The sequence below is a fragment of the Triticum aestivum genome, chromosome 2A (genome assembly GCF_018294505.1).
Source record: "Triticum aestivum cultivar Chinese Spring chromosome 2A, IWGSC CS RefSeq v2.1, whole genome shotgun sequence".
NCBI classification, from domain to species: Eukaryota; Viridiplantae; Streptophyta; class Magnoliopsida; order Poales; family Poaceae; genus Triticum; species Triticum aestivum.
Window position 1 is genome coordinate 763,402,301 of NC_057797.1, and position 23,668 is coordinate 763,425,968.

The window sequence follows — 23,668 nt, forward strand, 5'->3', positions numbered from 1 at the left end:
GATCGTGTAAAATGTATTCCCATTTATCTCGTATCCTTTGTAAGTCAATACAGTCAAAGATGGTCCCCTGGACAACAAGTACAACTCATCACAAACAATGTTGTCACCTCTGAGACGTGTTTCCAACCAACTGCTGAAAGTCCTGATGTGTTCACATGTAATCCAGTCGTCGCACTGCTCCGGGTGTTTGGAGCGCAGACTGTTCTTGTGTTCATCGACATATGGGGTCACCATGGTAGAGTTCTGTAGAACTGTGTAGTTTGCTTGAGACCAAGAATATCCGTCCTTGCATATTATTGAGTCTCTTCCAAGAGTGCCTTTTCCAGTCAGTCTCCCCTCATACCGCAATTTAGGGAGACCTATCTTCTTAAGGCCAGGAATGAAGTCAACACAAAACCTGATAACATCCTCTGTTTGATGGCCCATGGAGATGCTTCCTTCTGGCCTAGCGTGGTTACGGACATATTTCTTTAGGACTCCCATGAACCTCTCAAAGGGGAACATATTGTGTAGAAATACGGGCCCCAGGATGACAATCTCGTCGACTAGATGAACTAGGACGTGCGTCATGATATTGAAGAAGGATGATGGGAACACCAGCTCGAAACTGACAAGACATTGCGCCACATCACTCCATAGCCTTGGTACGATTTCTGGATCGATCACCTTCTGAGAGATTGCATTGAGGAATGCACATAGCTTCACAATGGCTAATCGGACGTTTTTCGGTAGAAGCCCCCTCAATGCAACCGAAAGCAGTTGCGTCATAATCACGTGGCAGTCATGAGACTTTAGGTTCTGAAACTTTTTCTCTACCATATTTATTATTCCCTTTATATTCGACGAGAAGCCAGTCATGACATTCATTCTGAGCAAGCATTCAAAGAAGATTTCTTTCTCTTCTTTTGTAAGAGCGTAGCTGGCAGGACCTTTATACTGCTTCGGAGGCATGCCGTCTTTTTCGTGCAAACGTTGCAGGTCCTCCCGTGCCTCAGGTGTATCTTTTGTCTTCCCATACACGCCCAAGAAGCCTAGCAGGTTCACGCAAAGGTTCTTCGTCACGTGCATCACGTCGATTGAGGAGCGGACCTCTAGGTCTTTCCAGTAGGGTAGGTCCCAAAATATAGATTTCTTCTTCCACATGGGTGCGTGTCCCTCAGCGTCATTCGGAACAGCTAGTCCATCGGGACCCTTTCCAAAGATTACGTAGTGTAAATCATTGACCATAGCAAGCACGTGATCATCGGTGCGCATGGTGGGCTTCTTCCAGTGATCTGCCTCGCCTTTGAAATGCTTGCCTTTCTTTCGACATTGATGGTTGGTCGGAAGAAATCAATGATGGCCCAGGTACACATTCTTCCTGCATTTGTCCAGGTATATACTTTCAGTGTCATCTAAACAGTGCGTGTATGCGTGGTATCCTTTGTTTGTCTATCCTGAAAGGTTACTGAGAGCGGGCCAATCATTGATGGTCACGAACAGCAACGCCTTAAGGTTAAATTCCTCCTATCTGTGCTCATCCCACGTACGTACACCATTTCCATTCCACAATTGTAAAAGTTCTTCAACTAATGGCCTTAGGTACACATCAATTTCGTTGCCGGGTTGCTTAGGGCCTTGGATGAGAACTGGCATCATAATGAACTTCCGCTTCATGCACATCCAAGGAGGAAGGTTATACATACATAGAGTCACGGGCCAGGTGCTGTGATTGCTGCTCTGCTCCCCGAAAGGATTAATGCCATCCGCGCTTAAAGCAAACCATACATTCCTTGGGTCCTTTGCAAACTCATCCCAATACTTTCTCTCGATTTTTCTCCACTGCGACCCGTCAGCGGGTGCTCTCAACTTCCCATCTTTCTTTCGGTTCTTACTGTGCCATCGCATCAACTTGGCATGCTCTTCGTTTCTGAACAGACGTTTCAACCGTGGTATTATAGGAGCATACCACATCACCTTCGCAGGAACCCTCTTCCTGGGGGGCTCACCGTCAACATCACCAGGGTCATCTCGTCTGATCTTATACTGCAATGCACCGCATACCGGGCATGCGTTCAGATCCTTGTATGCACCGCGGTAGAGGATGCAGTCATTAGGGCATGCATGTATCTTCTCCACCTCCAATCCTAGAGGGCATACGACCTTCTTTGCTGCATATGTACTGTCGGGCAATTCGTTATTCTTTGGAAGCTTCTTCTTCAATATTTTCAGTAGCTTCTCAAATCCTTTGTCAGCCACAGCATTCTCTGCCTTCCACTGCAGCAATTCCAGTACGGTACCGAGCTTTGTGTTGCCATCTTCGCAATTGGGGTATAACCCTTTTTTATGATCATCTAACATGCGATCGAACTTCAGCTTCTCCTTTTAATGTTCGTATTGCGTCCTTGCATCGACAATGACCCGGCGGAGATCATCATCATCGGGCACATCGTTTGGTTCCTCTTGATCTTCAGCAGCTTCACCCATTGCAGCATCATTGGGCACATCGCCTGGTTCCTCTTGATCTTCACCAGCACCCCCCATTGCAGCATCACCGTATTCAGGGGCACATAGTTGTCATCGTACTCTTCTTCTTCGTCGTCTTCCATCATAACCCCTATTTCTCCGTGCCTCGTCCAAACATTATAGTGTGGCATGAAACCCTTGTAAAGCAGGTGGGAGTGAAGGATTTTCCGGTTAGAGTAAGACCTCGTATTCCCACATTCAGTGCATGGACAATACATAAAACCATTCTGCTTGTTTGCCTCAGCCGCATCGAGAAACTCATGCACGCTCTTAATGTACTCGCGGGTGTGTCTGTCACCGTACATCCAGTGCTGGTTCATCTGTGTGCATTATATATAATTAAGTGTCCAAATTAATAGTTCTCATCTAACAACATATAGCTCTCCAGAGCATCTAATTAATTAAACCATACATTGAAACTATGTAAAACATTTCAATGCGAAAACAAATGCGATCATAATCGCAACCAAGGTAACAATTGATCCAACGGCATAATGATACCAAGCCTCGGTATGAATGGCATATTTTTTAATCTTTCTAATCTTCAAGCGCATCGCATCCATCTTGATCTTGTAATCATCGACGACATCCGCAACATGCAACTCCAATATCATCTTCTCCTCCTCAATTTTTTTATTTTTTCCTTCAACAAATTGTTTTCTTCTTCAACTAAATTTAACCTCTTGACAATAGGGTCGGTTAGCATTTTCGATTCACATACATCCTACATAAATAAAATCTATGTCACGTTGGTCGGCATAATTTTCATAAACAATAAATGAACCAATAGTTATAAAGATAATATATATACCACATCCGAATCATAGACAGGACGAGGGCCGACGGGGGCGGATACCAAAACCATCGCACTATATAAGATGCAATAATAAAAGTAAGAAAATAATACAATTATCTATATAAACATACAAGTAAGAATATTTTTCCTTTCAGAAAGAAGATAAAACAAGAGGCTCACCACGGTGGTGCCGGCGATGAGCTCGGCGTGGGTGATCGACGGCGGTGAAGACGGGGACGGGGCGTGACGGACCGCTAAACCTAGACAAATATTATGGAAAATGGAGTTTGGAGGTCGAGCTTGGAGAGGAGAAAGCTTAAGTAGTGTGGCTCGGGCATTTCATCGAACACCTTGTGTGCATAGGAGGTGAGCTAGAGCACCACCAAGCCCTCTCCCCCTCGGCCAGAGAAAAACAGAGCACTGGGATGCTCTGCTCGCGAGCGAGGGGTATATATAGGTACCTCATTGGTCCCGGTTGGTGACATGAGCTGGGACTAAAGGGGAGCCTTTGGTCCCGGTTCAAGCCACCAACCGGGACCAATGGTGGTGGGCCAGGAGCGAGGCCCATTGGTCCCGGTTCATCCCACCAACCGGGACCAAAAGGTCCAGATGAACCGGGACCAATGGCCGTGGGGGAACGCAGTAATTTCAAAAATTTTCCTACGCACACGCAAGATCATGGTGATGCACAGCAACGAGAGGGGAGAGTGTTGTCTACGTACCAACGCAGACCGACTGCGGAAGCGATCACACAACGTAGAGGAAGTAGTCGTACGTCTTCTTCCCGATCCAACCGATCCAAGCACCGTTACTCCGGCACCTCCGAGTTCTTGGCACACGTTCAGCTCGATGACGTTCCTCGGGCTCCGATCCAGCAAAGCGTCGAGGAAGAGTTCCGTCAGCACGACGGCGTGGTGACGATCTTGATGTACTACCGACGCAGGGCTTCGCCTAAGCACTGTAACGGTATGATCGAGGTGGAATTTGGTGGCAGGGGGCACCGCACACGGCTTAAGGAACGATCTCAAGGATCAACTTGTGTGTCTTGGGGTGTCCCCTGCCCCCGTATTTATATGTTGGAGGAGGGGGGGCTGGCCGGCCAAGAGGGGGAGGCGCAGGGGAGTCCTACTCCCACCGGGAGTAGGACTCCTCCCCCCCAATCCTAATCCAATTAGGACTCCCGGGGGGGAAAGAGAGAGAAGGGGGGACGGCCCCTTGTCCTATTCCTAATAGGACTCTAGGGGGGCGCCGGCCAGCTAGTGGGCTTCTCTTTTCTCTTTTCCACTAAGGCCCAATAGGCCCATTTACCTCCCGGGGGGGTTCCGGTAACCCTCTCGGTATTTCGGTAAAATCCCGATTTCACCCGGAACGCTTCCGGTGTCCAAACATAGGCTTCCAATATATCAATCTTTATGTCTCGATCATTTCGAGACTCCTCGTCATGTCCGTAATCTCATCCGGGACTCCGAACAATCTTCGGTACATCAAAATGCATAAACTCATAATAACTGTCATCGTAACGTTAAGCGTGCGGACCCTACGGTTCGAGAACAATGTAGACATGACCGAGACACGTCTCCGGTCAATAACCAATAGCGGGACCTGGATGCCCATATTGGCTCCTACATATTCTACGAAGATCTTTTATCGGTCAGACCGCATAACAACATACGTTGTTCCCTTTGTCATCGGTATGTTACTTGCCCGAGATTCGATCGTCGGTATCCAATACCTAGTTCAATCTCGTTACTGGCAAGTCTCTTTACTCGTTCCGTAATACATCATCTCACAACTAACTTATTAGTTGCAGTGCTTGCAAGGCTTATGTGATGTGCATTACCGAGAGGGCCCAGAGATACCTCTCCGACAATCGGAGTGACAAACCCTAATCTCGAAATACGCCAACCCAACATCTGCCATTGGAGACACCTGTAGTACTCCTTTATAATCACCCAGTTACGTTGTGACGTTTGGTAGTACCCAAAGTGTTCCTCCGGTAAACGGGAGTTGCATAATCTCATAGTTATAGGAACATGTATAAGTCATGAAGATAGCAATAGCAACATACTAAACGATCGGGTGCTAAGCTAATGGAACGGGTCATGTCAATCAGATCATTCAACTAATGATGTGACCTCGTTAATCAAATAACAACTCTTTGTTCATGGTCAGGAAACATAACCATCTTTGATTAACGAGCTAGTCTAGTAGAGGCATACTAGTGACACTCTGTTGGTCTATGTATTCACACATGTATTATGTTTCCGGTTAATACAATTCTAGCATGAATAATAAACATTTATCATGATACAAGGAAATAAATAATAACTTTATTATTGCCTCTAGGGCATATTTCCTTCAGTCTCCCACTTGCACTAGAGTCAATAATCTAGATTACACTGTAATGATTCTGACACCCATGGAGCCTTGGTGCTGATCATGTTTTGCTCGTGGAAGAGGCTTAGTCAACGGGTCTGCAACATTCAGATCCGTATGTATCTTGCAAATCTCTATGTCTCCCACCTGGACTAAATCCCGGATGGAGTTGAAGCGTCTTTTGATGTGCTTGGTTCTTTTGTGAAATCTGGATTCCTTTGCCAAGGCAATTGCACCAGTATTGTCACAGAAGATTTTCATTGGACCCGATGCACTAGGTATGACACCTAGATCGGATATGAACTCCTTCATCCAGACTCCTTCGTTTGCTGCTTCCGAAGCAGCTATGTACTCCGCTTCACATGTAGATCCCGCTACGACGCTTTGTTTAGAACTGCACCAACTGACAGCTCCACCGTTTAAAGTAAACACGTATCCGGTTTGCGATTTAGAATCGTCCGGATCAGTGTCAAAGCTTGCATCAACGTAACCTCTTACGGTGAGCTCTTTGTCACCTCCATATACGAGAAACATATCCTTAGTCCTTTTCAGGTATTTCAGGATGTTCTTGACCGCTGTCCAGTGATCCACCCCTGGATTACTTTGGTACCTCCCTGCTAAACTTATGGCAAGGCACACATCAGGTCTGGTACACAGCATTGCATACATGATAGAGCCTATGGCTGAAGCATAGGGAACATCTTTCATATTCTTTCTATCTTCTGCAGTGGTCGGGCATTGAGTCTGGCTCAACTTCACACCTTGCAATACAGGCAAGAACCCTTTCTTTGCTTGATCCATTTTGAACTTCTTCAAAATCTTGTCAAGGTATGTGCTTTGTGAAAGTCCAATTAAGCGTTTTGATCTATCTCTATAGATCTTTATGCCTAATATGTAAGCAGCTTCCCCAAGGTCTTTCATCGAAAAACTTTTATTCAAGTATCCCTTTATGCTATCCAGAAATTCTATATCATTTCCAATGAGTAATATGTCATCCACATATAATATCAGAAATGCTACAGAGCTCCCACTCACTTTCTTGTAAATACAGGCTTCTCCAAAAGTCTGTATAAACCCAAATGCTTTGATCACACTATCAAAGCGTTTATTCCAACTCCGAGATGCTTGCACCAGTCCATAGATGGATCGCTGGAGTTTGCATACTTTGTTAGCTCTTTTTGGATCGACAAAACCTTCGGGTTGCATCATATACAACTCTTCTTCCAGAAATCCATTCAGGAATGCGGTTTTTACATCCATTTGCCAAATTTCATAATCATAAAATGCGGCAATTGCTAACATGATTCTGACAGACTTAAGCATCGCCACGGGTGAGAAAGTCTCATCGTAGTCAACTCCTTGAATTTGTCGAAAACCTTTCGCGACAAGTCGAGCTTTGTAGACAGTAACATTACCATCAGCGTCAGTCTTTTTCTTAAAGATCCATTTATTCTCAATTGCTTGCCGATCATCGGGCAAGTCAACCAAAGTCCATACTTTGTTCTCATACATGGATCCCATCTCAGATTTCATGGCTTCAAGCCACTTTGCGGAATCTGGGCTCACCATCGCTTCTTCATAGTTCGTAGGTTCATCATGATCTAGTAGCATGACTTCCAGAACAGGATTACCGTACCACTCTGGTGCGGATCTTGCTCTGGTTGATCTACGAGGTACAGTAGTATCTTGATCTAAAGTTTCATGATCATCATCATTAACTTCCTCTCTTATTGGTGTAGTTCTCACAGAAACAGTTTTCTGTGATGTACTATTTCCCAATAATGGAGTAGGTATAGTTACCTCGTCAAGTTCTACTTTCCTCCCACTCACTTCTTTCGAGAGAAACTCCTTCTCAAGAAAGTTTCCGAATTTAGCAACAAAAGTCTTGCCTTCGGATCTGTGATAGAAGGTGTATCCAATAGTTTCCTTTGGATATCCTATGAAGACACACTTCTCCGATTTGGGTTCGAGCTTATCAGGTTGAAGCTTTTTCACATAAGCATCGCAGCCCCAAAATTTAAGAAATGACAACTTTGGTTTCTTGCCAAACCAAAGTTCAAAAGGCGTCGTCTCAACGGATTTAGATGGTGCCCTATTTAACGTGAATGCGGCCGTCTCTAAAGCATAACCCCAAAATGATAGCGGTAAATCAGTAAGAGACATCATAGATCGCACCATATCTAGTAAAGTACGATTACGACGTTCGGACACACCATTACGTTGTGGTGTTCCGGGTGGCGTGAGTTGCGAAACTATTCCACAATTTTTCAAATGTACACCAAACTCGTAACTCAAATACTCTCCTCCACGATCAGATCGTAGAAACTTTATTTTCTTGTTACGATGATTTTCAACTTCACTCTGAAATTCCTTGAACTTTTCAAATGTTTCAGACTTATGTTTCATTAAGTAGATATACCCATATCTGCTTAAATCATCTGTGAAGGTGAGAAAATAACGATATCCGCCACGAGCCTCAATATTCATCGGACCACATACATCGGTATGTATGATTTCCAATAAATCTGCTGCTCTCTCCATAGTGCCGGAGAACGGTGTTTTAGTCATCTTGCCCATGAGGCACGGTTCGCAAACACCAAGTGATTCATAATCAAGTGGTTCCAAAAGCCCATCAGTATGGAGTTTCTTCATGCGCTTTACACCGATATGACCTAAACGGCAGTGCCACAAATAAGTTGCACTATCATTATCAACTCTGCATCTTTTGGCTTCAACATTATGAATATGTGTATTACTACTATCGAGATTTAATAAGAATAGACCACTTTTCAAGGGTGCATGACCATAAAAGATATTACTCATATAAATAGAACAACCATTATTCTCTGATTTAAATGAATAACCGTCTCGCATCAAACAAGATCCAGATATAATGTTCATGCTTAACGCTGGCACCAAATAACAATTATTCAGGTCTAATATTAATCCCGAAGGTAGATGTAGAGGTAGCGTGCCGACCGCGATCACATCGACTTTGGAACCGTTTCCCACGCGCATCGTCACCTCGTCCTTTGCTAGTGTCCGCTTATTCTGTAGTCCCTGTTTCGAGTTGCAAATATTAGCAACAGAACCAGTATCAAATACCCAGGTGCTACTGCGAGAATTAGTAAGGTACACATCAATAACATGTATATCACATATACCTTTGTTCACCTTGCCATCCTTCTTATCCGCCAAATACTTGGGGCAGTTCCGCTTCCAGTGACCAGTCTGCTTGCAGTAGAAGCACTCAGTTTCAGGCTTAGGTCCAGGCTTGGGTTTCTTCTCTTGAGCAGCAACTTGCTTGCCGTTCTTCTTGGAGTTCCCTTTCTGCTTCCCTTTGCCCTTTTTCTTGAAACTAGTGGTTTTGTTAACCATCAACACTTGATGCTCCTTTTTGATTTCTACCTCCGCAGCTTTCAGCATAGCGAAGAGCTCGGGAATAGTCTTGTTCATCCCTTGCATATTATAGTTCATCACAAAGCTCTTGTAGCTTGGTGGCAGTGATTGGAGAATTCTGTCAATGACGCAATCATCCGGAAGTGTAACTCCCAATTGAATCAAGTGATTATTATACCCAGACATTTTGAGTATATGCTCACTGACAGAACTGTTCTCCTCCATCTTGCAGCTATAGAACTTATTGGAGACTTCATATCTCTCAATCCGGGCATTTGCTTGAAATATTAACTTCAACTCCTGGAACATCTCATATGCTCCATGACGTTCAAAACGTCGTTGAAGTCCCGGTTCTAAGCCGTAAAGCATGGCACACTGAACTATTGAGTAGTCATCAGCTTTGCTCTGCCAGACGTTCATAACTTCTGGCGTTGCTCTTGCAGCAGGCCTGGCACTCAGCGGTGCTTCCAGGACGTAATTCTTCTGTGCAGCAATGAGGATAATCCTCAGGTTACGGACCCAGTCCGTGTAATTGCTACCATCATCTTTCAACTTAGCTTTCTCAAGGAACGCATTAAAATTCAACGGAACAACAGCACGAGCCATCTATCTACAATCAACATAGACAAGCAAGATACTATCAGGTACTAAGTCCATGATAAATTTTAAGTTCAGTTAATTTACTAAAGAACTCCCACTTAGATAGACATCCCTCTAATCCTCTAAGTGATCACGTGATCCAAATCAACTAAACCATAACCGATCATCACGTGAGATGGAGTAGTTTTCAATGGTGAACATCAATATGTTGATCATATCTACTATATGATTCACGCTCGACCTTTCGGTCTCCGTGTTCCGAGGTCATATCTTATATGCATAGCTCGTCAAGTATAACCTGAGTATTCCGCGTGTGCAACTGTTTTGCACCCGTTGTATTTGAACGTAGAGCCTATCACACCCGATCATCACGTGGTGTCTCAGCACGAAGAACTTTTGCAACGGTGCATACTCAGGGAGAACACTTCTTGATAATTTAGTGAGAGATCATCTTATAATGCTACCGTCAATCAAAGCAAGATAAGATGCATAAAAAGATAAACATCACATGCAATCAATTATAAGTGATATGATATGGCCATCATCATCTTGTGCTTGTGATCTTCATCTCCGAAGCACCGTCATGATCACCATCGTCACCGGCGCGCCACTTTGATCTCCATCGTAGCAACGTTGTCGTCTCGCCAATCTTATGCTTCCACGACTATCACTACCGTTTAGTAATAAACTAAAGCATTACATCGCGATTGCATTGCATACAATAAAGCGACAACCATATGGCTCCTGCCAGTTGCCGATAACTCGGTTACAAAACATGATCATCTCATACAATAAAATCAGCATCATGCCTTGACCATATCACATCACAACATACCCTGCAAAAACAAGTTAGACGTCTTCTACTTTGTTGTTGCAAGTTTTACGTGGCTGCTACGGGCTTAAGTAAGAACATATCTCACCTACGCATCAAAACCACAACGATAGTTCGTCAAATAGACTCCGTTTTAACCTTCTCAAGGACCGGGCGTAGTCACACTTGGTTCAACTAAAGTTGGAGAGATAGTCTTCCGCAAGCCATCTATGTGCAAAGCACGTCGAGGGAACCGGTCTCGCATAAGAGTATGCGTAAGGTTGGTCCGGATCATCTCAACCAACAATACCGCCGAACCAAAGTATGACATGCTGGTAGGCAGTATGACTTGTATCGCCCACAACTCACTTGTGTTCTACTCGTGCATATAACATCAAACCATAAAACCTGGCTCTGATACCACTGTTGGGGAACGCAGTAATTTCAAAAATTTTCCTACGCACACGCAAGATCATGGTGATGCACAGCAACGAGAGGGGAGAGTGTTGTCTACGTACCAACGCAGACCGACTGCGGAAGCGATCACACAACGTAGAGGAAGTAGTCGTACGTCTTCTTCCCGATCCAACCGATCCAAGCACCGTTACTCCGGCACCTCCGAGTTCTTGGCACACGTTCAGCTCGATGACGTTCCTCGGGCTCCGATCCAGCAAAGCGTCGAGGAAGAGTTCCGTCAGCACGACGGCGTGGTGACGATCTTGATGTACTACCGACGCAGGGCTTCGCCTAAGCACTGTAACGGTATGATCGAGGTGGAATTTGGTGACAGGGGGCACCGCACACGGCTTAAGGAACGATCTCAAGGATCAACTTGTGTGTCTTGGGGTGTCCCCTGCCCCCGTATTTATATGTTGGAGGAGGGGGGGCTGGCCGGCCAAGAGGGGGAGGCGCAGGGGAGTCCTACTCCCACCGGGAGTAGGACTCCTCCCCCCCAATCCTAATCCAATTAGGACTCCCGGGGGGGAAAGAGAGAGAAGGGGGGCCGGCCCCTTGTCCTATTCCTAATAGGACTCTAGGGGGGCGCCGGCCAGCTAGTGGGCTTCTCTTTTCTCTTTTCCACTAAGGCCCAATAGGCCCATTTACCTCCCGGGGGGGTTCCGGTAACCCTCTCGGTATTCCGGTAAAATCCCGATTTCACCCGGAACGCTTCCGGTGTCCAAACATAGGCTTCCAATATATCAATCTTTATGTCTCGACCATTTCGAGACTCCTCGTCATGTCCGTAATCTCATCCGGGACTCCGAACAACCTTCGGTACATCAAAATGCATAAACTCATAATAACTGTCATCGTAACGTTAAGCGTGCGGACCCTACGGTTCGAGAACAATGTAGACATGACCGAGACACGTCTCCGGTCAATAACCAATAGCGGGACCTGGATGCCCATATTGGCTCCTACATATTCTACGAAGATCTTTTATCGGTCAGACCGCATAACAACATACGTTGTTCCCTTTGTCATCGGTATGTTACTTGCCCGAGATTCGATCGTCGGTATCCAATACCTAGTTCAATCTCGTTACTGGCAAGTCTCTTTACTCGTTCCGTAATACATCATCTCACAACTAACTTATTAGTTGCAGTGCTTGCAAGGCTTATGTGATGTGCATTACCGAGAGGGCCCAGAGATACCTCTCCGACAATCGGAGTGACAAACCCTAATCTCGAAATACGCCAACCCAACATCTGCCATTGGAGACACCTGTAGTACTCCTTTATAATCACCCAGTTACGTTGTGACGTTTGGTAGTACCCAAAGTGTTCCTCCGGTAAACGGGAGTTGCATAATCTCATAGTTATAGGAACATGTATAAGTCATGAAGATAGCAATAGCAACATACTAAACGATCGGGTGCTAAGCTAATGGAACGGGTCATGTCAATCAGATCATTCAACTAATGATGTGACCTCGTTAATCAAATAACAACTCTTTGTTCATGGTCAGGAAACATAACCATCTTTGATTAACGAGCTAGTCTAGTAGAGGCATACTAGTGACACTCTGTTGGTCTATGTATTCACACATGTATTATGTTTCCGGTTAATACAATTCTAGCATGAATAATAAACATTTATCATGATACAAGGAAATAAATAATAACTTTATTATTGCCTCTAGGGCATATTTCCTTCACCACGTGGCCCGGCCGGCCCCCTGGGCTCACGAACCGGGACCAATGTCCACATTAGTCCCGGTTCTGGACTGAACCGGGACTAATGGGCTGACCCGGCCTGGACCAAAGCCCTGTTTTCTACTAGTGCTTGGAGGTGCTCATAGAGGTAGGTTGTGCGTATGTGCGTTCATAGAGATGAGTGTATGCGCGTGTATATAAGCGCTTGTGTCTGTACTGATGTTCAAAAAAAACCATCATTGGACTCTGGCTTCTCAATTAGTTGCTCTCCTGCTTAGAGATGAAAACGGAGCGGAAACGGACGGAACTGAGTGCTATCATATTTGTTTTCATATTTTTTTGCAGAAGCAGAAACGAATACAGAAACCCCGAAAATGAATACGGAAACAGATACTATCGGAAACGGACACGAAGCGAATACAAAGCGGATACGGAAACAGAAATAGGCATTGATCGGTACTTAAAAACCCCTTGAATCATAGAGAAATACACACAAAAATAAACAAATTTAATGAGTTGTTAACATGGCTACGAAATAGTATCATTATGTTAGCAACTTAGTGTAGTATTGTAGTAGTACCGGACAATTACGTATAGGGTCAAGCTGAGTACATGTGTGGTAGTAGAAGTTGGGCCTTAGATCCATTCTACTAATTGTGCCATTGTGTTCTCTTTGATGGTTGGACTACAAAGCAGCTATAGGTCTATAATAAAAACAGAAATTCCATATTCATGGAAACGGAAAGTTCCATTTCCATGCATGTTCCACCGGAAAACACCGTTCCGTTTTTGTTTTCGTTTCCGTATAAAAAATTTCATTTCCGCTTCCGTTTTGCAAATTTCCGTTTCCGCTTTCATATTTCCTCTCCGTTTCCATTTTTCCTCCGAAAAAACGGTAAGTTTCCACTCTATTTTCATCCCTAGTCCTGCTGTTGTCATTGTTCTCTCTGCGAAATGGGCCAGCCTACAACGCGATTCAGTCGACTATTTAACGCGCAGAGACTATGGGCCTCCTACTTTCTATGGCCCGTACTATCTCCTAGGCTTCTCAGTTTCGTGTGTAATTTAATTGGGCCGCGCTTGGTATGAATGTAATTTAATACACATGTATTAAATTTCCGGGTGTAATTTACCGGACAAGAGTTATTTCTGGCTGGAAAGCAAAACGATCGGAAGGAGATCTTTTTTTTTTTAGAATGGGAGATCTGTAATTTTTACGGGTGTAAGTGGAAGGAAAACTAGGATCCAAGCAGGGCCTTGATTGACCAGGATAGCTTTTGAACTTCACTCTTTTGAACTTGATTGATGCGCTGAAATATCCGTGGCGTTAGGGTGCAGTGTCCACAGGGATAACTACTTCAGTTGTTCCTAGTGGTATACCTGAACATGATACATGGATCCGTGTAGCTTCTGCTTTGTGAGACATTGACTACATACAGAATTACAGATGCAGTTGCACTGTTAGTTGGATCGACACGAAGATAAAATCGACCATTCAGCATTGACAGGATGAGTTCAATTGGAAGTAACAAGTTAAGCAAGTCTCAACGGAAGTGGCGCATCAGTGAGAAATGCAGAAGATGGATTGAAATCTTAATGACAAACGATTTCAATGTTTTAGATAATGGAAGGACTACACACCCGGTCCTACATCCAATGGTCCAATTCTGCCCTTGGTTATCCTGCAAAATAGACTCTGGACAACTGACAAATTGAGAGCTAGGGGATGGCCACATGATGATGCCTGCTCGCTTTGCCACCAAGACCTTGAGTCCTTGGTACTCTTGGCGCTGACCCTGGATCAGGCCTTCAGTGAGGAGTAGTAGTTCTCGGTACAGTGTCTTTTTTGCTTTCCTTTACCTTTTTTTTTTTACTGAATTTAGTCTGCACAGTTTCCCCCATTCTATTAATGCATAAGCAGAGCTCGTGCTTTTCCGGTCGAAAACAAAAGAAAAAAAGGAACAGCAAGCATACAACACGCCGAGATTTCAACACCTGTTTCAATAACATGCTAAGATACCCTGTAACGCAACAATCATGGTGATGGTGCAATGTTGATGCCCACAGCCTGTTTCTTGCGAGTCAATAGATCTTTTGCTCTTTTAGCGAGAACAAACGAGAGAGGCTTCAGAGGAACACCGTGGCAGTAAGCCAATCACGATCGAGGCCAGCGAAAAGCATGCCGCTCTCAAGCCCGGTCATCGCCTTTGGAGCCTCCATTTCAGTTTCGCCTACCTGCACTAGAAGAAGGGGAAGGTGTTTATCATACACTTTGCACACACTTATAGCTGTGGCCCACTGACTAGAATCGGGCCCATTCCTTGCCAGCGTCCTGACTTGCGTGGCCCGTGCGTCAGAAGGGGCAGCCTCCTCTGCTCCGGTGTTGCCTGTTTCAGCTTCAGTTTCGTCAGTTAAGTCCTTCAGCCTGTGATCCTCTGTTGCTGCTTCAGTTTCGTCAGCTAAGTTCTTCAGTTACTTCAAGAAACTGGCCCTGGAGGCGTGCAAGGACATGTCCTTGCAGCGGCCGCCCAAGTTCCGAACCCCTTATTCGTCGTCGACAACGAGATGCCGAGGTGGATCGTGTTGTACGAGGAGGAGTCGCTGAGGCTGGAGCCGCGGAGGATGCGGAGCCACATCGCGGAGCTGAAGAGGGCGTGTAAGGAAACATGAGGGCAGAGTAGCACCAAGCCGTCCAGGATGACCGCGGCCAAGGAGCGGCAGGGGCTTGCGTAGGATGTGCTAGCTAGTTGGAGACATGGAGTGACTTGAGATCCTCTTACTAAGTTTATCTGTCTGTTGTTCACGCCGGGTTGGTCACTGTTTACGAGTGAGGAGCCAATGGAGACATTTCTGTCAGGCAGGAATTCAAAGAAATTTGGAAGGTTTACACGAAGTTTCAAAAGGATTTGTGAAATTTGAGTGGGGCCCCACTCGGTTCTCTGTTGTTCCAACTTTTTAGCTGTTTCAGTACTTTTAACATGCAAAGATACCCCGTAACACAGAAATTATGGTAGCGGCACACCGACAGGCACAATATTGATGCCCAGAGCATGTTTCCTCTGTGTCAGAATATCTTCTGCACTTTTAGCGAGAACAGAGGAGAGAGGCTTCAGAGGAATTCCATAGCAGTCATGATCGTCGCCAGTGAAAAGCATTCTGCTCTCAAGCCCAGCCATCGCCTTCGAAGCCTTCAGTAATGTGCCAACGATATTGTGATTGTCAATCACTTTGATGTTTCGATCATGCATGAATTCTATAACCATCTCGCAGGTAAGCTTCAGTATCGCCAGGCCCGCAGAGGTGGCGTACATGTTGTCCTCCACCATCTTCTTGAGACTCACTACAAAGTCTTCCAGGGTATCCGGCGGCGTCTGCGAAATTAAGATTCCTGCAAGATTAAGATTGTTGTTTGCCCGAATTGCTACGACGAGTGATAACAGCACTGCTTGCAGCCTCTTGTGACCATACTGCTTATTATGGCTCGCTAAAGTGAAAGGCTCGTCTTGTTGTACAAGAAGCAATTGTCTGAGTACCTGCAACGACATACATCCAGATTATTTAAGCTTAAAAGGTTAAGTCAGTGGATTTTCTACATGAAAGGGTCTATGCTGAGTTCAGGGTTACCTAATTACCTATCTTAAAACGTTCTCAGAAAAATTCATATGCATCGTGTTGTAACATGAGCAGCTAAAAAGCATGTAAAAAATATGATAGGATATTACCCTACACAAAATATACATAGGGTTCAACTTAATTTTGAACAGTATAATAGCAATCACTTGTCTTCCTGTACAGGGAAATATGATCATATTTTTGCATTATAACACGATGCACAGCTATAATTTTTCTGAGAATGTTTTAAGATAGGTGAAGTGCTAAAAACTTGCGGTGTGCAGTATGGACATCCGGGCATACCTTCCGTAATGTTGGTGCCTTGACGTAGTTGCTCAAATGCTTCAAGATTATTGCCGCACTAACACGGCAGCCAATGTAGATCTCTATTTCCATAGTATCTGTTGCACTTATTTTACATTTGATGGTCTTGATATCGAAGTCGAGCAATTCAGTAAGGCGATTGACATCATCGTCACATCCTGTGAAGCTCTTGACAGCCTCTGAATCACAGGATAACATGGCCAATGCTTCACCGGCCTTTTCTTTAAACCGGCTTACTGTTTCCTGAGCTTGTTTCATCTTCTTTTCCACAAGTACTTCGCTGGCTTGTTTGGCCCTCTTCTCTTTGACCTTTTTAATGAGATTATCCACACATGTTCCTGGTGACGGTCTTGGTGAAGTATTTTGTTGGCTTGTGGTTGGTGTGTCTATCTTCCTTTTCTCATCTTTCAGATAATCTCCTATCCAGTCGGTAGTAAGGAAGATGTGTAGCGCATGCTCAATAAGATATTCTCTTATCCCTGTAGCAGAAGCAGAACATGCTGGATGATGCAAGGCTAGTTGTGTAAGAACCTCCATAGCTCGCATCTGTAGCTCTATGATACCACTGTCGCTCTTCCTATCCATATCCAGTACAGCCTTCAAGTTTTTCACTGCATTGGTATTGTTTGCAATTAGTCTGCGCATCTTTTTGGCCGGTCCTTCCCGAAGAATCCATGAGCCGGCTCACCACTTTCAGTGAAACGTCTACTACCTTGGTCCAAGCAGCGTTGGTCTTGATATCTTCTGTTAATTCGTTGGAGCTGACAGGGCCAACAATTTTTGAAAGAAGATCATTGGTGTTGTATATCAACGTGCAGTTATGCTTGTCGTGAGCCAGTTTCTCTAGAATTCTCAAGCCTGGCAAAAGCAGATCCACATCAATTCCTTGCTCATTTATAAATGTTTTAAGGCGAGCTTATTGATAGAAGAGGGATGATATGCATTCCAGTGCTCCTGGAAAGTGAGCAAGGTTGAGATCAGCAGCGAGATGCTCCACGATCCTTGCTGCATGCCATCTCATCGCTTGGTCTTGTGGGCTTCTCCAAGCAAGGGTGCCGATCAGCTTCTGAATTCTTTGTCTCGGTGACCTTATCAGCAGCCGTCTCACCTGTAATGGTACATCCTTATCAATCAGCATACTTAGTACCCTCCCTCCAGCCGTATAGTCCTCTGGTAAGCTGGAATCCAGCAAGCCAGCACCATAGGTGATCAAATTCCAGCTTGTCGCGGACGCGGCGGGGTTATTGGCTCTTTGTGAGCTTTTATTTACTTTCGTTTGAGACTTTAAGACCTTGTTGGACCTATTTGCTTATTTATAAAGTTGGCCGTATGCATCATTCTGATGCAGAGGCCGGGGAGCCCCCCTTTTTCGAAAAAAAAATCTCAACTCTCGTGGGCTTCCTTGTGCTTAGAGGTAGACCTAAGTACCGGCATGGAAATGTGCCTTGAGCACCACCAAAATCCATCAAGGTTTGTGAATGTGCAACATCATTACATCCAATTTTGTATGCCACACACTTGTCCAGATTTACCCTCAGCCCAGAAATCTCTCCAAACCGTTTTAGGATGCGTTGAATGGCCGCGACTTGATGCCTGACAGGGTTTAGAAACAGAGCAGTATCGTCTGCATAGAAACTGGTTCTAATCCCAACAGATTTGTGCTTGATAGGTGAGAGGATGCCCTCCTCCGTTGCCTTGGCAAAGACCACAAGGTGCACACAATACATTATTACAAACTCTCTCAGAAATCCACAACGGAAAGAAAAGAAAAAACAGCAAGCATACAACACACCAAGAATGAAATTCCTGTTTCAATAATTTTCAACGTATTGAAATACTCCATGATGCAACAATCATGGTACTGGTGTACCGACAGGCACATTGTTGATGCCCAGTGCCTGTTTCCTCTGTGTCAAAAGATCTTCGGCATTTTTAGCGAGAACAGAAGAGAAAGGCCTTAGAGGAACCCCATAGCAGTCTGGATCGACTGCAGCGAAAAGCATGCTGTTCTCAAGTCCCACCATCATCTCTGAAGCCTTCAGTAATGTGCCGACGATATTGTGCTGGTCGATCACTCTGACATTTCGATCATGCTTCATGAATTCTATAACCATCTCGCAAGTAAGCTTCTGTATCGCGAGACACGCGGGGGTGACATGCAAGTTCTCCGACATCCTTTGGAGCCTCACCACCAAGTCTTCCAGGGTATCCGCCGGCTTCTGCGAAATTAAGATTGGTGCAAGATTAAGATTGGTGTTTGCACGAATCACTGTGATGAGTGATAACAGCGCTGCTTGCAGGCTCCTGTGCTTGTTGTGGCTCTGCTCGTCTTGTTGTACAGGAAGCAATTGTCTGAGTACCTGCAATGATATACATACAAATAATTTTCATCTCAACAAAGTTAAGTGAGGTCGATTTTGTATATGCAAGGGTGGATACTTGAGTTTAGGCTTACCTAATTACCTATTTAAAACATTCTAATTTTTTTTCTTCATATGTATCATGTTGTAACTTGAGCACCTAGAAAAACTCATGCAAAAATGACAGTGTTCCACTTTATTTTAACAATGTAACAGTAACAGAAACTATATCTATCTTTCTTGTACATGACAAACATGATCATATTTTTGCATAAAATTTTGTATTAGTTCATTTTACATTAAAATGCATGTCCACAATGTTTTGAGAATTACTGAAGATGCATAATGGATAAAGCCTAAACTCAAGCACCCATCCTTGCATGTACATTTATTTTTCTCAAAAGTTTGTTGCCAAAAATTTGTGGCTTGTAATAGGTGTATTCAGGCATACCTTCCGTAAAGTTGGTTCCTTGACATAGTTGTTCAAATTCTTCAAGATGAGTGCTGCGCTAACACGACATTCAATGCTGATCTCTATTTCCACAGTATCTGTTGCACTTATTATGCAGTTGATGGTCTTGATATCGGTGTCAAGCAACTCAGTAAGATTATTGACATCATCATTACATCCTGTGAAACACTTGATAGCCTCTGAATCACTAGATAGCATGGCCAATGTTGCACCAGCCTGTTCTTTGAGCCGGCTTGCAGTTTCCTTGGCTTCTTTCATCTTCTTTTGTACATGACTTGTAGTCTGGTGCTCGATCTTCCTTTTCTCATCTTTCAGATAATCTTGCATCCAATCTGCAGTAAGGAAGATGTGCAGTGCCCTCTTGATAAGTTCTTCTGCAGAAGTACATGCTGGATGACGCAAGACTAATTGTGTAAGAACCTCTATAGCTCTCATCTGTAGCTCTATCATACCATTGTTGCTCTTCATATCCATGTCTAGAACGGCCTCCAAGTTTTTGACCGCATCATTATCATCTGCAATTAGCTTGCACATGTCTTGGCCGGTGCTTCCTGAAGAATCCATCAGCCGGCTCACCACTTTCAGTGATCCATCTACTACCTTGGTCCATGCGACACTGCTTCTGATATCTTCTACTAATTTGTCAGAGCTGACAGGCGCAACTATTTTTGAAAGAAGATCATTGGCGTTGTATATCAGTGCGCAGTTATGCCTGTTGTGAGCTAGGTTCTCTAGAATTCTCAAGGCTGGCAAAACCTGGTCCATTGTTCCTTGCAGATGTACAAATGCCAATAGGAGGGTATCTTGATCGAGGAGGGAGGATATGCATTCCAATGCTCCCGGAAAGTGAGCAAGGTTGAGGTCGGCAGCGAGATGCTCCACAATCCTTGCTGCAAGCCATCTCATCTCTTGGTCGTCTGGGCTTCTCCAAGCAAGGGTGCCGATCAGCTTCTCTATTCTTTGTCTGGGTGACCTGATCAGCAGCCGTCTTACCTGTAATGCTACATCCTTATCAATCAGCATTGTTAGTACCCTCCCTCCAGCCGCATATTCTTCTGGTAAGCTGGAATCCAGCAAGTCGGCACCATACGTGATCAAATTCCAGCTTGTCACCGACCCGGGGTGATTTAGACACATCTGCTTCGTTTTGCGCAAATATGCACCGAGTACCTCCCAGCTGAAACCATGTTGGCGGCTGACAATAACCTCGATCCACTTATCATCCACCCCTTGAGCCAGCATCCACAATGCGCATATGCCGCCGTGAGCAAATGCTGCGATGTAGAATAAGTTCAGCGTCCGCTTCATATTTGCTTTAAATGCCTCCCCGTCCGCGATGCCATGGTCTTGCATTATTGCACGACTCGACACAAGCATGCAAACCAATGGTCCAGTAACAGCGAGGAGCGCCACTTGCACGGACAGAGCGATAACTATTAGAACTAACACGACTTTTTGTATTTGTTTCTTCCACCATTGTCTCATAGGCAACTGGTTAAGTTCACACTGACACTTTTGTACCCAAGATTTAATGTCCGCTCCAATAAGAAGATCCCAAACCCAATATATATCCGCGCCAGCAAATCCGATTTCTTCGAATACCCTGTGTTGTTCCAGTTAGAACAGGACCTGATGTCAACAAGAAAAATTAAAATGGTAAACAAAATGAACGGGACTACATTTCGCATCTCCAACACTGACCCTCAAATTTCCTCCCGCATCCGACAAGTCCGCGGACACGGATGTAGGAGACGACCATCCAAAGCTAGCCACATATGTTTGGAGACATTTCAAATGAAATTTAACAAAAATGAACAAATTTGATTCAGACTCAAACAAATCGGATGATATTCATTCACACTTGCATGACTTTTACATAAAACCAGACGATATTACGACCGGTGAACTAAAAACCTTAAACAAATACAACCTTATAGTACCGTATACTTGACGGTGACATCGTAGGCCATGTCGGCCTGCCTGGCTGCTCCTCTATCATCGTCGCCAGAGCCGTTGTTGGATTTGTCCGACTCGGGCTTGGGGCGGCGGAAGGGCGCGGCGTCGCGGCAGGGCTTCCCGGCAGCCGCCTGCCGCTTGCACATGATCCTCTCGGCTTCCTCCTGCGCCTTGCACGGTGTGGCCGCAACCACCGACGACGCGGGCGGGGGAGAGGGCGGTGGGCCTTGGAGGAGGTGGCGGTGGCGGCAGTCTCGCTGAGAGACTACTACTCGCAATACTTGGCCATCTCATCGCCGCCTCAACGGAGTCGACGCTTGCTCGTCTCCGCCATTGTCTTGGAGCATTCCAGGGCCCAAGCGCCCGCCAGCTCCGGGTCCGTCGCGATGTGTGGTGACGGGACGTCGGAGTCCAGGAACTCCGACCAGTGTGCCGCGTTGCACCGGTCCCGCCGTCGCCGCTCCCTGTCGGCGTACCTCGTCGCTGTTAGGGTGCTCTAGAAGGATGAGCTGCTGCCATTGTCGAGGTAGTGCAATAGGGCAGCGGAGGGTGTCGCTCATTCTTCATGTGATAGGGCAGCGGCGAGAGCCACTCCTCCTTGACGTGTACGGGAGGCGGCGAGAGGGGCTCCTCCTTGACGTGGCGTCCAATTTGGATGTCACTATTACGCCGGGAGAGTGGGGAGGGGACGTGGGCTCCAGCTTGACGTGGAGGAGCGTCTTTCGGTGGCGCCGCCAGACCGTTGATGTTGTGTACAGACAAACGGAGCATGACCTCCATCTGCTGATCGTACTCCTCGTCGGTCACGCATAGACCGCGCCCTGTGTCAGTGGCTGCTGTTGTGCCGCTGACTGCTGTTGTGGCGGTTGGTACTCCTTGTCGCTAGAGGAGATGACGATCTCCTCCATCGCCGAGGAGCTGGCCACCGATGAGTGCGATATCCCCAGAGTTTGAAGGCGGGCTCCGGAGCCGCCGCCGAGGCCCGCGACTTTCCCATCGTCGGAGTTGGGAAGAAAGAGCAGAAGTGGGGCGAGGACGTGCGGAGCGACGCGGTGAATGTGATGTGGGCTACGGAGCCGCCGCTGATGCCCATGACTTTCCCATCGTCGGGTTCTCGCTTTCTCCTTGTTTCCTTTATCATTTGCCCTCACTTCTTCCTCCTCTTGGCGTGTCATCACTATCATCATCCTCATCTTCCAATTTGACAATGGAACCTTTCTTTGGGGGAGCTTCTTGTCCCTCACCCTCCACTTCTCACTATCCTTGAGCAAGCACCAACAAGGATGAAGAGTGAACAATCGACCCTTGAAACCCACGGTTTGCTTGAAATATTCATTGGCGATGCGATCCTATACATGGACATTGAGGCAAATATTAACTCAAACTTTAATCAACTCGGCCAAAATGAAGAAACACTCACATAATCATCGATAGTAACGCCAATTGAGGGTGCATTCCACACTTGCTCGAAGCACACACTCCAATGGCCACAAGTTTTCTTGATCACGTCCAAGCGGCCTTTGAGTGACTTCAAAGACCGACCGGAGGGGAACGACAAGATCTGGTGATACTTGTCCTCGATCCTTTGCCAATAATTCCCAAAGGTTTGAACCTTGCCGATCACCGCGTCAAGTGACACACTCTCCAATGCTTGTATCAAGCACACAGCCCCGTCTCCGTGTAGTTGCCGGTCCTCCCCACCCTAGCTTCATACTCGGGCTCCTCAATCACTTCCACTTCATCACCACCTTCATCCGCTTGATCCACCTCCGCCTCGACCTCCACATGAGGCGTATCAAAATCGTCAAGGGGAGGACTCAAATCCACCGCATTCTCCTCCAACATTTTGGTATATGTTGAGTGCATGTTTTGGCGACAAAGTTCAACGGGCAAGCATAAACAAGTGCTTCAAAGTTGAACCAAAGATCACCAGAGCGTTTCAAGCAAAAGAATTGTTTTTACCTCCCGGACATTTCATTGAACATGTGGTAGACATGACCGGCCGAGTGGCTATGATCGGGGAGAACGTGGCTGACCGGAGGTGGAGGAGGAGCCTGGCCTCTTGCCGCGGCCACCTTCTTCCTTGGGGGCTTCGCCCGAACGTCGTCCGATCCGGTGGAGACGGTCTTCTTCCTCGCGCCGGCGGCCGCGACGGGAGGAAATGGAGCAGGGGTAGAAGGTGGTAGTGGCGTGCTGGCTACGCCCCCTTGAACGAGGCGATTCCCCTGCCGCTTCCTCTTGCTACGAGCGGCAGAAAGTGTTGGGGCGGTGCCGGCATGCACGGTCGAGGGAGGCGCAGGAG

At 45.9% G+C, this 23,668-nt stretch overlaps 1 protein-coding gene across 1 annotated transcript in view; it reads right to left on the bottom strand.

Moving 5' to 3' along the window:
• Positions 1–18,360: 18,360 nt before the first annotated feature.
• LOC123186555 (uncharacterized) overlaps positions 18,361–23,668 on the bottom strand; it is a 6,415-nt gene continuing 1,107 nt past the window's right edge. The window contains exons 2-3 of the mRNA XM_044598296.1: positions 19,390–21,013; positions 18,361–18,938 (exon numbers count right to left, since the gene is read on the bottom strand). Of these exons, the coding sequence (XP_044454231.1) occupies positions 18,432–18,938; positions 19,390–21,013 (2,131 nt within the window). The 3' untranslated portion in view covers positions 18,361–18,431. The remainder of the gene's footprint in view (positions 18,939–19,389; positions 21,014–23,668) is intronic.